Raw genomic sequence first — 15,585 nt, 5'->3', positions numbered from 1 at the left:
CCTAGACCTCCTGCGTCTTCTTGACTCAAGTAAGAAGTTAAGGTCGCAATAGTACAGCTTCTGTTGCTGTTTGCAAGTGGCCTGGCATTTGATTTCCGTCTTGGGTGCCATCCCCTTCATCTTTGTCTCGGCTATGCTTTGTGCGTTTACAAACTCAGCTTTGCCCTCGTGACACTTGTTTTTTTCCCACCAACTACCCAGTACCGAGTAATTTTTTTTACAGAACAACACTCAGGCGCGTCGTCCCTCAAGCATTGACCCTGCTCGACGCAGTTCCATGAAGACCACTACCAGATGACTGTTCTGTCATGATGGCGTCGAACGCGTTCCGCCCGCTCTCGTCTGAGCTTTGCTATTCCTCTTTAACCGTTGCTCGCTTCGCGCCACGCTGCCTACGACTCAAAGGTTGCATTTACCCTCTTCTCTCTCTTTTCCTTACTCTCTGCGATTTCTATTGCTTCAATTGCATACTATGAACTCCATTGACAATAACTGACTAACCGCGCCGATTTCGGAGGTGTAGATGTGCGTCCATTGTCCTGTGCTCGCCGCCAGTGGCACAATACCCCTGGACAAGCCAAGCAGCGGGCTCTGGTTCCGTCCGTGACTCGCAAGTCCCTGGCACTGGTTCGCCATGCTTCTGTCGTAACGACAACAGCTCCGCAAGTCGGAGCACAGCAGCATTCTACAGCTGTAATACCTCCGACGACACCGTATGGTCAACTTACTGTTGGTGTGCCCAGGGAGACCTACCCCGGTGAACGTCGAGTTGCCTTGACGCCGGCCAATGTCGCACTTTTGCTCAAGAAGGGCTTCAAAAAGGTCATCGTTGAGCGCGGTGCTGGCTCCCAGGCCGAATTCCTCGACGAGGCCTATGAAGAGGCCGGCGCTACCGTGGTTGACGGCCCACAGGCCGTGTGGTCCGCATCTGATGTTATTCTCAAGGTTCGCAGTCCGTCCACGGACGAGGTTGACTCTATTCAGGAGAAGCAGACTGTCATTTCCCTCCTCCAACCCGCCCAGAACCAGGATCTGGTTCGAAAGATTGCAGACCGCAAAGCAACCATATTTGCCATGGATATGATTCCCCGAATTTCTCGAGCGCAGGTTTTTGACGCCCTCAGTAGCATGGCAAATATTGCTGGTTACAAGGCTGTTTTGGAGGCATCTAATGTTTTTGGACGATTTTTGACCGGCCAGGTTACTGCTGCTGGCAAGATCCCCCCTTGCAAGGTCTTAATCATTGGTGCAGGTGTCGCTGGCCTGAGTGCGATTGCTACAGCTCGACGAATGGGTGCCATTGTTCGTGGATTTGATACCAGACCTGCTGCCAGGGAGCAGGTGCAGTCGCTTGGCGCCGAATTCATCGAGGTTGACATCCAGGAAGATGGCTCTGGAGCCGGTGGTTATGCCAAGGAAATGAGCAAGGAATTTATCGATGCTGAAATGAAGCTTTTCAAGGATCAGGCCAAAGAGGTTGATATTATTATTACCACTGCTCTTATCCCTGGCAAGCCTGCTCCGAAGCTTATTAAAACTGACATGCTGGATGTCATGAAACCTGGCAGCGTCGTGGTTGATCTCGCGGCCGAGGCTGGCGGTAACTGCGAAGCTACCAAAAAGGGCGAGTTGGCAATGTATAAAGACGTCAAAATTATTGGTGAGTTCAAAGTTGTCTGCAAAATGTGACCCGTTGCCGCCTTTCGTGGTATTGACGTAGATGCAGGATACACTGATCTGCCTTCACGCCTGCCGACCCAGTCTTCGACCCTATACTCGAATAACATCACCAAGTTCCTGCTTTCAATGGCCCCCAAAGACAAGGAATTCGGAATTGACCTATCAGATGAAGTTGTGCGCGGCTCAATTGTTACCCAGAATGGTGAAATTCTGCCCCCTGCTCCCCGGCCTGCTCCGCCCCCAGCTGCTGTGAAACCTACCGCTGAGCCTGTGGTGGAGGTTGTCGAGCTCACTCCTTGGCAGAAGAAGACGAGAGAGGTTGCAACTGTTACCGCTGGTATGGGAAGCGTGCTCGCCTTGGGAAAGTTTACTGGCCCGCTCTTCATGTCCAATGCTTTCACCTTTGGTTTGGCTAGTTTGATTGGTTATCGTGTTGTTTGGGGAGTTGCTCCCGCACTGCATTCTCCTCTCATGAGCGTTACAAATGCTATTTCCGGCATGGTTGGCGTTGGTGGACTTTTCATCCTGGGAGGCGGTTATGTTCCTGAGACGATTCCTCAAGTATTTGGTGCCCTGAGCGTTTTGCTTGCCTTTGTCAATGTTGGTGGCGGATTCGTAATTACCAAACGAATGCTGGATATGTTTAAGCGTACGTCTCATCAGGTTCGATGCTTGTCAGTGCTGAAATGTTAACATTTACAGGGCCGACTGACCCCCCCGAGTACCCCTGGCTGTATGCTGTGCCTGCAGCTCTTTTTGGTGGAGGGTTTATTGCTGCTGCGTCTACTGGGGCTGCTGGACTTGTCCAAGCCGGATATCTCATCAGCTCCGTTCTTTGCATTGGATCAATCTCTGGTCTTGCTTCTCAGGCCACTGCCCGTATGGGCAACATGCTAGGCATTCTTGGTGTCGGGTCCGGTGTTTTGGCCAGCCTGCTCGCTGTTGGATTTTCGCCTGAAGTTCTGACTCAATTTGGAGCACTTGCCACGGTTGGTGCATTAGCTGGTAGGTATTCCGGCTTGACTACTCGAGCCCATATGCTGACGGATCACAGGAATGCTAATAGGCAAGCGAATCACGCCCACCGACCTTCCACAGACAGTTGCTGCGCTACACTCCGTGGTTGGTTTGGCTGCTGTTTTGACTAGCATTGGTAGTGTCATGGCTGACGTTACCGATATTTCAACTCTGCATTTGGTTACTGCATATCTCGGTGTTCTTATCGGTTTGTAGCAGGCATTCCTACTGTTTCCCTCTGGATTGTTGGCTAACATTGTGAAGGTGGCATTACCTTCACCGGCTCTCTCGTCGCGTTCATGAAACTAGCGGGCAAGATGTCATCTAAACCCACGATTCTTCCTGGCCGACATGTGATAAATGGGGGATTGCTCGCTAGTAATATAGCTACAATGGGCGCCTTCATCACCATGGCGCCGGGAAGTCCCTTGATCGCTGCAGGTGCTCTTGCTGCGAACACGGCACTTAGTTTCGTCAAGGGTTACACTACGACTGCCGCAATTGGTGGCGCCGATATGCGTATGTGTGCAGACAGTCTACAGTTAATGAAGCATGCTAATCGAGTCTAGCCGTTGTCATCACCGTGCTAAATGCCTACAGCGGATTCGCCCTCGTAGCTGAGGGCTTCATGCTGGATAACCCACTCCTTACCAGTGTTGGAGCGCTGATCGGCGTATCCGGCTCTATCCTGTCGTACATTATGTGCGTGGCAATGAATAGGTCACTCACAAATGTCTTGTTTGGCGGGCTGTCAACACCAACAGCAGTGCAAGAATTCAAGCCCCAAGGAGAAGTCACGCAAACAAACGTGGATGAGCTGGCAGATGCACTGCTGAATTCGGAATCAGTGATTCTGGTTGTTGGCTACGGCATGGCTGTGGCAAAGGCCCAGTACGCAATTTCGTCAATTGTTTCGCATTTGCGATCCAAGGGCATCACTGTCCGGTTCGCTATTCATCCCGTGGCAGGCCGAATGCCGGGTCAGTGCAACGTTTTGCTTGCCGAAGCCAGTGTCCCGTATGACATTGTGCTGGAAATGGACGAAATCAACGACGACTTCCCCGACACTGACTTGACTGTTGTCATTGGTGCCAACGACACTGTGAACCCCATTGCTATGGAAAAGGGCAGTGCAATCGAGGGTATGCCTGTGCTGCATGCGTGGAAGAGCAAGCAAGTTGTAGTGATGAAGAGAGGCATGGCAAGTGGATATGGTACGTATTTCTCGTCGAAATGATTGAACTGAGCTAACTGGTATAGCCGATGTTCCGAACCCTATGTTTTACATGCCCAACACAAAGATGTTGTTTGGTGATGCAAGGAACACTTGCGAAGGTATGTTTTGCCGACTCAAGGAAATGCAACGATTTGCTAACTCACTGCAGCAATCAAGACAGCGATCGAAGCTAAGATGTAGAGCACGCATGACGCGAGTTGAAATTTAGCGCATTTTGGTGTTTTGATAGTGACAGTAGATGAGCTAGATGGCTAGAAACTGTTAGAGTTTGGCGGCAGTACATGTTTGAAAATATGTTGCTTTGGAGTGTCATGCCCTGGTGAAGATTTATGGCTGCAATGGACTTGATGGGTGATACTCTCTGTGCATCGAGTGCGGTGGTTGTGAAATGTTCGTTTAGTTAGCTCGTGAAATATCGGATCGGCTCGTGATGAGCAACTTAAAATACAACAATTGTCGTAACTTGTTCATTGAGAAATGCGCATAATAAAGGAAATGTTGTAAGTCGATAGCCCATCATCTACTTCTACAATGCATATGTACAACCCGCCTCTCGAAACCATTTACGTCCTCTGCGCAGCAACGGGCTCCCATGCCGAAACCTTGGGCTTGGTCCTATTCGAAATCATCAGCACCCATCCTGACATACAGCTACTGCCGACTGTGCTCCTCCTGGGAGTTGACTTACGTGCTGTACGTCTTGAACGCGGCCCTAGTCTGAGTATAGTTCGGAATGGCATATGGTTTCTCAAACTTCCTCAAGCCTGTAGCGATCAACGCATCCTCGGTGGGCGGCTTGTCCACAGAGTACGAGATCCATGCGTGCCAGCCTGGTTCGATCTGAGCGGCGTCGTAGTCGTGCTTGGCGTATTCGACCCAGCGTGTACGGAGGGGTAATTCTTCCATGTTTTCAAAGAATTTGTTGCCGGCGCGATCGGTGCCTACCAGGCGGCCGTATTTGGTGTCGCCTGCACATCAGTTAGCCGGTCAATTCGATTTCGGTCGTCGTGCGCAATTGATTGAGACTGGTCTGTACCGATATACTGTTGCAGGGAAGAACGAGGTTAGTAGACCTGTTCAATTTCTGGATCGAGCGTTCGGGCAGGCAAAACGTACCAGCATTTGGCGGAAGTAATCCTACACAAGTTAGCCTCTGGGTAGCAATTGAACAGCGAGAAGACGAACCTTGATGCCAACCTTGCGCAGGTTGCTCAATGTACGGGGAAGAGTCGACATCTTGGCGGTTGACAATTGCCCGGCAGATCGATGAGACGGCTTGGGAACTGTACGTTGGAGGTTCAGAGCCGAGTTGTAGGATGGACCGGGGAAACATCGGCTAGATGGGCCGTCCAATGGGGAAGGTTCAATAGGTGAGGTGAGAGAGCTGGCTCCATGTCCGATACGGAGTAGAGTACCAGGTATATAAACTCCACAGCACCAAACTTGTGACGGGACGAGAGCCGCGAAAAGTTGCAGCATTCCTTGACGGGATTGCGTAAATTCTGCTGGGAATGCTTGCACGCACCTGCACGAGGTGTCTGGCTCGGCCACGCACCAGTGCACTACGGACAAATGTGTACTCCGCACGGGTGCAGCGCAGGTCTATTGGCAGTGCGCCTTCAGGAGCTGTTGCTGCGCCGAGCAATGGCCTTCACATAGGAACGCTGGTGCCAATCGTGAGCGAGTTGGATCGCATGGCGCCGAGCTTTGATCTGAGAGGGGAGGACATTCGTGTTATTAGAACGCCGGCGGAATTCTACGAAACCTTGAAGGTACGGTACTGCTGTACTGCCGTGCACATGGAGCTAGACGCCGCAGATGGATGCTAATTGATATAGGACCGCATACGCAATGCCAAACGACGAATCTTCCTATCAACTCTTTATATCGGAAAATCCGAGAAGGAGCTTATCGAAACCCTGAGGGATGCACTTTCGCGCAACCCAGAGCTGAAACTGGACATATTGACAGACGGTCTGCGCGGTACGAGAGAGGCACCTGATTCATCGTGCGCGTCGTTGTTGGCACCGCTCGTTACGGAGTTTGGCGCAGAAAGAGTCGAGATCCGCATGTACCACACGCCGAACTTGACGGGGTTGAGAAAGAAGTACATCCCGAAGAGGATTAACGAGGGCTGGGGCCTGCAGCACATGAAGCTCTATGGTGTCGATGACGAGATCATCATGTCAGGGTGAGCACGGCAAGGTTCGACATGAACTAGGCAGGGCGCTGACATTCGGTAGTGCGAATCTCTCCACGGACTACTTCACCAACAGACAGGATAGGTACCACCTCTTTTCGTCCGGAGAGGTTACCGAACACTTTTGGCGCATTCATAGCGGAGTTGCGTCGTTTAGCTTTCTGGTCGAGCCTTCGCGGGAGGATGCCGGATTCACGCTCACTTGGCCTCGGACCAATTCTGCGCCATGTCCCCTCGAGGATCCGCAGTCCTTCATCAAGAGCTCGAGCCAGACGTTGAAGGCACTGGTTGCGCCCCAAGCAGAAAAGCTGCCCAAGGGCGACTTTAGCAATACGAGGGTATACATGCTAGGGCAATTCTCCCAAGTCATGAAACCGGACGAGTCTACCGAACTGCCTGTCATTACACACATCCTGAAACAGCTCGCCCTGCCTCAATATCGCGGCTCGTCGTGGACCTTTACAGCCGGCTATTTCAACCCAGCGCCGTCGCTGACCAGACTCCTCATCGGCACAGCATCCACCAACAACACCGTCATTACGGCCGCCCCCGAAGCAAACGGCTTCTACAAGTCAAAGGGTGTTTCGGGCCTCCTCCCCGACGCGTACGTCCTTCTCGCCCGCCGCTTCCTGGACAACATCAGCCAAAGCCGCCGCGACCAGGACATTGTTCTGAAGGAGTGGCGGCTAGGGACGGCGGGCCACGTTGGCGGATGGACATATCACGCCAAGGGCCTCTGGGTGACGATGCCGGGGGAGACGTCTCCATCGATGAGCATCATTGGCAGTTCGAATTATACGAAGCGCAGCTATTCGCATGATTTGGAGGTTGGCGCGCTGATCGTGACGAGGGATGAGTCGTTGAAGAGACAGTTGGGCGATGAGCAGAGCTGGTTGCAGGAGCATTCGAAGAGAGTGACGCGGGATGACTTTGCCAAGAACGAGAGGAGGGTTGGGCTGCAGGTGAGAATAGCAATGTGGATTGTGTCGTTGGTGGGTGGTGCATTGTAGGGTGCGTTGTGGACTTGTTATAGACTTGATACCCAGTATAGAAGGGCTGCATTGGGGGAAGGGGGGCTATTTGTATATTCTACCTTGATCTACATGAAGACAAGCAGTCGATTCTTGCGTCACTGAGAGGTTGAATGCCGGTGAGATTTTATGCTTTACCGGGGGGATATTTTGAATACAGGGACATATAGTAGTACATTGATGCGTCCGGCCTGTGGGTTTCACAACACTACCTCGCCAGTTGAAGGAGCGCTCTTGGCCAACCCGCCGACCGCGATGCGGGTGATCAAGTCGCTCTGATGCCTCTCAATCATCTCCTTCAAGACGCTTCTCTCCATGACAACCTTGCCCGTCTCCAACAGGTCTTTGACATCAACGTCCTCCACGTCGAGCGCCCGCCCCTCCCACGGGACCTGCTCCATGGCCTCGTACAGCCTGTCCCTCGGATCGCCCGTGACAAACAGCGTCCGTCCGTCGGCGCGCCCCAGACCCAGCGTGCGTAAAACGCCCGTCATGTATTTTTGGAGGTACGTCTCCCGCAGCCCGTCCCGCATGTACTTGTCGGCGAGCATTTCAAAGTCCGGCGGCAGGGCGAGCTCCATCCCGTCCTCGCAGATGATCAGCTCGCCCCGTCTGTACCGGTAGCTGAGGGCTGTCCGCCAGGCCTTGTCGTAGACCTTGCGGTTGAGCTTGGTGCCGAAGTCGCGGGGCTTGGGGCCAAAGGTCTTGCCGCCGCCACGGAGGACGGGGCTCTGCCTGGTGCCGAGACGGGCGCGACCCGAACCCTTCTGAGGACGCACCTTGCGGTGGGAGCCGTGGACTTCGTAGCGGGTTTTGCTGGAGGCGGTGCCCTGGCGCGTGTTGTCGCCTTCAAAGGTGATTGCGTGGTGCAGGATGTCGCGCCGGAGGGGGAGGTAGAGGTGCTGGACGGACCACTGCTCGAGGGAGGTTGGTTCGAGCGAGGGGAAGCTGTGGACTGTGACGGGGACGGTTGAGACTGTGAAGGCTACTGTCAGCTTGCGTGGATAGTCAGTCGGTTGGAGTGGTGCTGCGTACCTGGGTTCCAGGACTGGACGAGGGATTGTGTGTTTGCGGATCGGGTGAGATCTCGGGCGGGCGCCTCCGTGGCCATTGATCTTGAGATGGACTTGCTGAGGGTGGTGGGCTGCAATGGGAAGTGAGCATGGCCGTCTTTTTCTGATGTTGATGGGGATGGAACTCACCTTGGCCGACACCCGCAGTGCAGCCATTGCCTCATTTAGGCATCCTAACCCCGTCCTTGACGCCATCATTAGTTGTATGCGACGGCGCAGAACAGTCCAATTGATGGTGCAGGCTTGCGCGGCCAAGCTGTTTTTCTTGGCGATTGCAAGTTCGTGGAACGGAGGTTTGGATGCTCGAAAATCGTGACCCAGTTCTCCGTCTGCTGGGAAAACGGCTTGTTCCGCGCCGACACCCCAAAATTTAAGTGGGCCCCCTCGCGTGCCAATGTCAAATTATCGACTCGTAGCATTTCGGCGAGCATTTTTAGCTTTGAAAGCCACAACCACATAACCGTCGAACCAGACGCCAAAAAAATGTCGCGGTGTCAGGCTGTCGCGCGGCCGCTCGCAAGGCAATTACGGCAGTCATGCGCCGTTCGGCCATTCACAACGGCCGCTCCTCGGGCCGCTGAGGTCCAGGAGCAAGCTGCGGCTGCCTCCAGGGAACCCAGCGCCTTGGACCTCGATCCTACTACTGTCCTTCCCGAATTCGAAGCCGAGCTGATCAAGGCTGGCAAGATGCCAATTGGCTCGAGAAGACGACGAATGGCCATGCGCACGACACAGAATATCCCGTTTGAGCAGCTACCCTACCAGGCGTTTCAGGAGGCCCGTAAGATTTTGGCGGCTGACCGTGAGGACAAGCTGGCCAAGATCAAGGCGGAGCTGGACAAGATTTCAAAATTGGAGGCAAAGGATGCTGCCGATGTCAAGGGCGGGCAGAAGATGAAGGATGTAAAGTTGGCGAGTTTGAGGAGGGAGGTTGAGCGGTTGAAGCTTTTGGCGGATGCGAATGATCCTTTGGTCAAGAAGCGATTTGAGGACGGCTTGGGTGAGTTTGGTATTTTTAGCATCGAGTTTATACTCCGTGATGACTGACAATTATGGATTTAGGTGACATGAACAAGCCGATTTACCGTGCCCTTGCCGAGAAGAAATGGCGTTCGTACGATTACCGCCTCATCACCCAGCGAATCAAGCAGTTCAACATTGTTCCCGACGTTCTACCCAAGCTGGAACCCACCGCCGACGTACAGCTTTACTTTCGCCAATCCAAGATTGCCCCTGGCGACATTGTCAACAGCCAGGTCAGCGAGAATGCGCCGCGCCTGCGCGTCCAAGTCTTCAACAAGGGCGAGCGCCTGGTCACCGTAGTCGTTGTGGACTCGGACGTCCCGGACATCGAAGGCGACAGCTTCACCAAGCGATGCCACTACCTGGCTGCCAACATCCCCCTCAGCCCCACCGACACGTCTCTCCCGCTGGGCAAAATCGTCGCCGAGGACCAGCTGGCCGTCCCCTGGATGCCTGCCTTTTCGCAGAAAGGCGCCCCGTACCACCGACTGGGCATCTACCTGCTCGAGCAGCGCGCCGGCGACAAGGTCGACGTCGCCGCGCTGAAGGAGCTATACGCTGCACGCGGCGGATTCTCCCTCAAGTCGATGCGTGACAAGTTTGGCCTCGCGCCCTTTGGCTTCAGCCTGTTCCGGTCCGTCTGGGACGAGAACACGGCCGCTGTCATGGCCCGCCACGGCATCTCCGGTGCCGATGTCGAGTTGCGGCCCACGCGTGTGCACAGCCTGAAGCCGCCCGTCAAGCCGCGCGGTTGGGAGGCCAAGCGACAGGGGCCCAAGTACCGCCACCTTTGGAAGTATACCAAGCGTATCAAGGGCATTTCCAACGCCAAGGGCTGGATCAAGCGGAGGTGATTGGTGGGTGAGGGTTTGGCGGGAAGCTTTGTATTATATTGTCAGGTGTGTTGATGGAGTGAAGCAACCTCGTGTAGAACAATAACAATCTGTCCAGGGAGACGTGTACCATGGCATCTAGTTCCATTACGTAGTTTGTTCGTCGATTCCCAGGATGTTTACCGTGACCACCATATCCAGACGCTCTGAGCGATACATTGGTCCAAGTCGTTATCAATAGTATACATGAATCTTGGTATACAGCCACACAGGGCATTATTTGGAGTACGCGATTGAATTTATTTACATGACTATCTCACCACGTCCATGGCCAACACGTGTACATGGCGTAGAAAAGACAATACGCTTGTCTACATAAAAGAGTAAGTTTATACCCGAAATAAACATGTATACAAGTACTGTCGTATTGATTTACTACTAGCTTGAATAATCGACGTGATGCCAACACACATGCAGCATAGTTGGAGCAACCAATCGTCGCGAGAATACCAAATCCAGCACTGCACGTTTTTGCGCCCTGCAGAAGTATTTTATACAGACCTGTATCCCAAACGATTTCGCAACAGCTGCCCGGTCTCCATTCCAAGCCAGGGGAAACACTACTCCTCCGAAATGATAATAAGGGTGAGGAGCTTCCCATCGTCCGCCCGAAGCTGGACGTCAACACTGCACGGAGAGTCGGAAGGAGGATTCACGCAGTTCCTGTTGTAGTAGTCGACGTACTGCTGGCACTGCAGCACGCCAGTCGGACGCTTGCAGACGTTGACGGCCCCCGTGCAGTCGAGCATAGACTCATGCCTGCAGTACGCATGGAGACGGGCCTGGAAAGTGACAGTCTGGATGCGGCACGTCTTTCCGGCCGGGCAGATGGCGCCGTACTGGACCGTCTTTGTCTCCGTCGTCGTCGAGGTGGACGTGTCGCTGTAGGAGGCCGACAGCTCGGAGCTGCCGACCTTGTTGGGCGAGCTGAGAGAGACCTTTGCGCCAATGGTCCAGCCCCTGGTGGTGCCGATGGCCACGGCCGTGGAGAAGGAGGACGTGATGGTGGCGTCCTTGGTGCCGTCGTTGATGAGGGTTGCGTCGGTGTGGATGTTTGTCGTGATGGTGACGCGGTCGGGGGCAGAGGCGATGATCTGCCGCTGCCAGAAGTCGGTCGTTGTGCATTCGAACGCGTGCGCAGGGCACGTGTATTCGTTCAACTTGGACCCGTCGGTGAAGGGGGGGTTGTTCTGGTCGACGGTGCGTAGGGACTGCTGCAGTTGGTTGATGAAGTTGGGCAGTTGGTTGCTTGGGTTGGCTGCGCTGGGAGCGGCCGAGCAGGCGCCGATGAGGAGAGAGAGGGACACGAGGGCGAACATTGTGGGAAGAGGAAATGATAAGAGCAGTTCCGATGATGGCTTTGGTGAACTAGGGACTCGGGACTCGGGACTATGGCTTTGCTGCGTTGGAAGATGCTTGTCGAGACTCGAGAGGAATATCCAAGGCAAGTATGTAGCTTGGTTTATATACCTTTGGTTTGGCAACTTGCCACTCAACAGAAGCCGTCAGCAGTAGGATAAGCGTAGCAACTATCCGTGTAGCAGCACTTGAGAGAATCAGAGTTTAGCTACATGTAGTAATGCAGGCCAAACTCCAACAAATTCGTATAGGGACAAGTTATCACTCAAGAGTCAAGACACACCTGCCATATAGAGCTAGACGTGTGATAGCAGATACATGCCGCACCCGAGGCCAGTCGCGAGAACTCAACGCCCGTGCTTCTAGTTTGCCAGATGAAGACGGCTTACCAAGTACAAACACAAATACGAGATGGAACTGGAACTAGTGGCGGGACGGAACATGAGGGGATTTCTAGACGGTCAAGAGAAGCCACTCATGTTCGAGTTGGGAAGGTCGGAGAGTAAGATGGTGCCACTTGATGATTACATGTAGTTACACATAGTTCACAAAGACTAGCAACCTTGGAATTAAACCCCTTTAGGAATCACCCTGCGACGGTGAAGCTGCGCCGCCGACCTGCCAAGCGACGTCCGGCGGCCCGTGCCAGGCCAGACTGTCATCAGAAGTCGTTTTGCCCGAGAAGCAACTGCCGATGGCACGGATAGCAATGCCAAGAAGCGTCGAGTATAGTATGGGGAGAAGGCCTCGGCCAGTTGAGCATAGGCGTGCAAGGCCATGTCAAGATCATAGATGGACTGGGGTTGCCGATACGAGACGTCCCGGGAGCCGCACCACGGCATGTTCCGACCCAAAGGAAGAGACGTTGCGGGACAATGAATTATTGAATATTGGCAGTGACGGTCTGAGTAATGACGAGACATGGCTTATGTCAACTTGCTCCAGTTGCATCACACATAGTGACCGCGGAGTCCTGACTACTCCCTAGACATGAATACTACCATGGCTACAACTTGCCAGTCATCTCGCACGCTAGCCTCGAAACGTTAACATCACGCGCCGAGGTAGGGACTACTCTGCGCCGATGTGACACGGTAATTGGGAATCGTGGCATTTGCCGCTATGCCGAGACACCGGCACCGTCACCGTTGCGTCGTACTGTGTACAGCCACAGCCGGCGTCGGCAAACCCTCAGGGTCGCTGCACGAGCATCGATTGCATCTTGATTCGTGGGGAACACGTGGGTTGCGATCCACTGGCCCCGGCTGTAGGATTCCTTAACGTGGAGAGACTTGGGGAACTTTTGTGTCTGTGACTTGCAAGGTGTAAGCCGGGCTGTAGCATGTTGGCGAGGGCCGCCCGACAAGAAGAGGCCATGGACTTGGAGCGTGCAATCAAGGAGCGGAATGACTGGAAACGAAAGTACTTGGAAATAGAGTCATGGTGATGGTCTCTGCCGCCGACGCGAGGTCATTGCCCGCCCGGTTGCACAACTTACACTCATCACAGAGTTGATGGAACCAGTGGTGCGCCACTCATCACAGAAATTGGCTGGAAACACATACATACTTTTTCGTAAATTAAAATACCTTCCATAAAGGCAGTAGTACTCAGCCTCTACTATACAATTGACTTGACGGGAATATATCTTATATTACCAAGCACTTTTAGACACAACGACAGACTCCTCATGCTCTATGCAAAGAGAGTGAATGTAAATTGAAACTAAATACCTATCGCAACACCGTTGCCTGCCAGACATCGGTATAACAAAATTCTGTTGCCTCGAGTGAGCGACTTGATCCTTGCAAGCTTCCTTCTCCTTTCACTTGTACGGCAATCTGATGTTGAACAAACAGAGTCTCGCCTCTCGCAGACGTCACCGCGAGAGTCAATGATACCTACCCTTCCATCACAATGCTTGGCAACGGCTCCTCTTTCCCGTATACCCAATGTATATCCTCATGCGTAGCGATCGGCGAAGGCGGAGGCTCTGGCTCAGATTCTTCCATGTCAAGAAGGGCCGTCGCCAGCAAGACGGGAGGCTCGGTTTCTGCCAACTCAAGGACTCCTGCCGTTGCAAGCCGTTTGGCAAGGCGAAAGCCAATAAAGGGCTGAAACGAGGGGGCAGACCTTTGCCAGCCCCCGATGCCAAGTTTGAACCAGTGATCGTACGTGGCTACACCTGCTTTAACCCCCAGGCCGCCAATATCCCACGTGCCCTTTTTCCCCTTCAAGATGGCATCCTTGAGAATGTTGGTTACCTGGTTCTTCACGTTGCCGGGCACGTTGGCTAGGCTTTGCCCAAACTTCTTGAGCTGAGCGGCGAGTTGCAGTTCGACCCATGCCGCGGTACCGACGCCGCCTGTGACCGTGGACAAGGCGCCGACGACGAGGTCCAAAGACGTGACTTCTCTTCCGTAACTCACGTCCCACCCGCCCGCTGCGATGTTGCCTCGAACCTTGTCTTTATTCGATTTCCACTTGGTCATGTTTTGGTTGTTGAGAAGGTTGGAAAAATGAACAGACAACGGTGATTGTGTAGACTGCCTGGTAACCTAGAAATAATTCTTATGCAAGATACTAATGGTTGAGCCCGGACACCAGAGGCAAGTAAGGCGGATACTTATGGCAACCTCATCTCATGTTACCGGCAGTTAGTGCTCATCAACAGCCGAGCGTTGAGGCCAATTCTGCCATTCTCTTGCCGTCTTTCAGCTGAAACCCAGATGACCGTCAATTTAAGTTTACCGCTTTCAGCTGGCACGCCATCGCCAGCCAGGGACGAAGCATACAGGACTACCCGCACTTGTACGTTATTGTAATTGCGCGCAGCCGCCATCTAGAAGTCAATCTTGACTGGGTCAAAATGTCTCTGGCTTGTGACCGCGACGACACGAGGACGGCATTATGCCGCATGGCACCAAAACTATGCATAATCAACGATGGCGCGAACCATCGTGGCGCCCCATACCCTAATCAGCCATCTCAAGCTGAACGACATGGTGGCGTCTAGAACATGGCATGTGGCATACCCGGCTAGAGCCTAGAAGGCATCTAGGCTGACGGACTATTTAATCGCTAACTCGCGGTCTGCCTGTCTGCATTATGCGAGATGGCAAGATGAGTGTTATCGCGGCTGGCTTGCGACGATAAACAGCATCCACAGTATTTGGTTTGTCGTAACTTTGCGATGCGAAAGTGTATAGCCACCAAAATGTTCTGCATGCCCAATCTTAGGAAGATGCGGAGTAGTAATCTCTCCAGATGCCCGACTGGCGCGAACTGATCACCTGGGTGTGTTCCTTTTACATAAATCTTCTTGAACGCCATCACTAGATGCTGCAACAATATGCTCAGTGGTATTGCAGCCTTGAGAGCAAATAGCCACGCGCAGATATCCTGCTAGATAACTCTAATACTTTAATTCAAGCATAACAAGAAAATTTGGTGAAGTCTGGATTCGTCTGGAAAGAGCCTGTGGAATGCCCTATGTGCCCTGTCAAACTTTTGTTCCGGATGAAACTAACAGTCTTGTCTCTTTATAAGGCCCTATTATGAAAGGTGCCTTAGAGATGACAAGTCAATGTGATTTCGTTCAACTCAGACACTAAAGCTCTAGGGTGGGGAAGCATACTTGTTGATTTTTGAGTTAGAACGCCTTGATTCCTATTTAACAATCTGGGGTGGTCTGAAAAATGGAAGCTTGCGATGCAAGCTTATTTCAGCTGTGCTTCAATGACAACTCTAATCCCATGTTTAGGGTTTTCGCTTAATCCTAACCCCGCAAACTCGGGCGAGTTAAAGATCGAGACCAGAAATGACGTACTGGAGACCAGGGGGGGTATTGGTCTCATGCCACAGACCGCAAACTGACTGTACAATAGCGTTTATGGCATAATTAGCCTTTGTTTTGCAGGTACATAATAAATGTTGACACAGAAAGAAGAGGCCATATAAGCCCTCTGGATTGACTTTCTACTCAATGTAATCTCTATTGACTAGTCTGAATTTTCCTGCACTGAGCCACATATATCCCGCATTTGCCGGCTACTATTTACGCGGGAGTGTG

At 52.9% G+C, this 15,585-nt stretch overlaps 7 protein-coding genes across 7 annotated transcripts; 3 read left to right on the top strand and 4 right to left on the bottom strand.

Annotated features, from left to right (window-relative positions):
- Positions 1-311: 311 nt before the first annotated feature.
- NNT (NAD(P) transhydrogenase) lies at positions 312-4,114 on the top strand (the record flags this gene model as incomplete). Its single annotated transcript, XM_066130804.1, has 9 exons — positions 312-405; positions 518-1,660; positions 1,727-2,329; positions 2,383-2,685; positions 2,735-2,905; positions 2,962-3,216; positions 3,267-3,911; positions 3,958-4,032; positions 4,083-4,114. 9 exons carry the CDS (start codon positions 312-314, stop codon positions 4,112-4,114), a joined length of 3,321 nt encoding a protein of 1,106 aa, XP_065986869.1.
- A 383-nt stretch (positions 4,115-4,497) lies between these two features.
- N7BM (NADH dehydrogenase [ubiquinone] 1 alpha subcomplex subunit N7BM) lies at positions 4,498-5,170 on the bottom strand (the record flags this gene model as incomplete). Its single annotated transcript, XM_014684745.1, has 5 exons — positions 4,498-4,549; positions 4,623-4,902; positions 4,971-4,977; positions 5,051-5,071; positions 5,120-5,170. The coding sequence occupies 5 exons, from the start codon at positions 5,168-5,170 to the stop codon at positions 4,498-4,500; spliced, it is 411 nt and encodes a 136-aa protein (XP_014540231.1).
- A 458-nt stretch (positions 5,171-5,628) lies between these two features.
- On the top strand, positions 5,629-7,144 carry PGS1 (CDP-diacylglycerol--glycerol-3-phosphate 3-phosphatidyltransferase; the record flags this gene model as incomplete). Its single annotated transcript, XM_014684746.2, has 3 exons — positions 5,629-5,706; positions 5,773-6,125; positions 6,178-7,144. The coding sequence occupies 3 exons, from the start codon at positions 5,629-5,631 to the stop codon at positions 7,142-7,144; spliced, it is 1,398 nt and encodes a 465-aa protein (XP_014540232.2).
- A 221-nt stretch (positions 7,145-7,365) lies between these two features.
- On the bottom strand, positions 7,366-8,394 carry yml6 (54S ribosomal protein yml6; the record flags this gene model as incomplete). Its single annotated transcript, XM_066130803.1, has 3 exons — positions 7,366-8,141; positions 8,201-8,309; positions 8,368-8,394. 3 exons carry the CDS (start codon positions 8,392-8,394, stop codon positions 7,366-7,368), a joined length of 912 nt encoding a protein of 303 aa, XP_065986706.1.
- Positions 8,395-8,721: 327 nt separating this feature from the next.
- On the top strand, positions 8,722-10,115 carry G6M90_00g065400 (mitochondrial 54S ribosomal protein mL38; the record flags this gene model as incomplete). The annotated part of the gene is made up of 2 exons (XM_014684748.1): positions 8,722-9,238; positions 9,301-10,115. 2 exons carry the CDS (start codon positions 8,722-8,724, stop codon positions 10,113-10,115), a joined length of 1,332 nt encoding a protein of 443 aa, XP_014540234.1.
- Positions 10,116-10,714: 599 nt separating this feature from the next.
- On the bottom strand, positions 10,715-11,473 carry G6M90_00g065390 (uncharacterized protein; the record flags this gene model as incomplete). Its single annotated transcript, XM_014684749.1, has 1 exon — positions 10,715-11,473. The coding sequence occupies one exon, from the start codon at positions 11,471-11,473 to the stop codon at positions 10,715-10,717; it is 759 nt and encodes a 252-aa protein (XP_014540235.1).
- Positions 11,474-13,414: 1,941 nt separating this feature from the next.
- On the bottom strand, positions 13,415-14,005 carry G6M90_00g065380 (uncharacterized protein; the record flags this gene model as incomplete). Its single annotated transcript, XM_014684750.1, has 1 exon — positions 13,415-14,005. The coding sequence occupies one exon, from the start codon at positions 14,003-14,005 to the stop codon at positions 13,415-13,417; it is 591 nt and encodes a 196-aa protein (XP_014540236.1).
- Positions 14,006-15,585: the final 1,580 nt, after the last annotated feature.

Source organism: Metarhizium brunneum, chromosome 3 (genome assembly GCF_013426205.1).
Source record: "Metarhizium brunneum chromosome 3, complete sequence".
Classification (NCBI taxonomy): domain Eukaryota; kingdom Fungi; phylum Ascomycota; class Sordariomycetes; order Hypocreales; family Clavicipitaceae; genus Metarhizium; species Metarhizium brunneum.
Note: the sequence above shows the minus strand (reverse complement) of the source record. Positions and strands in the feature narration are given on the sequence as shown.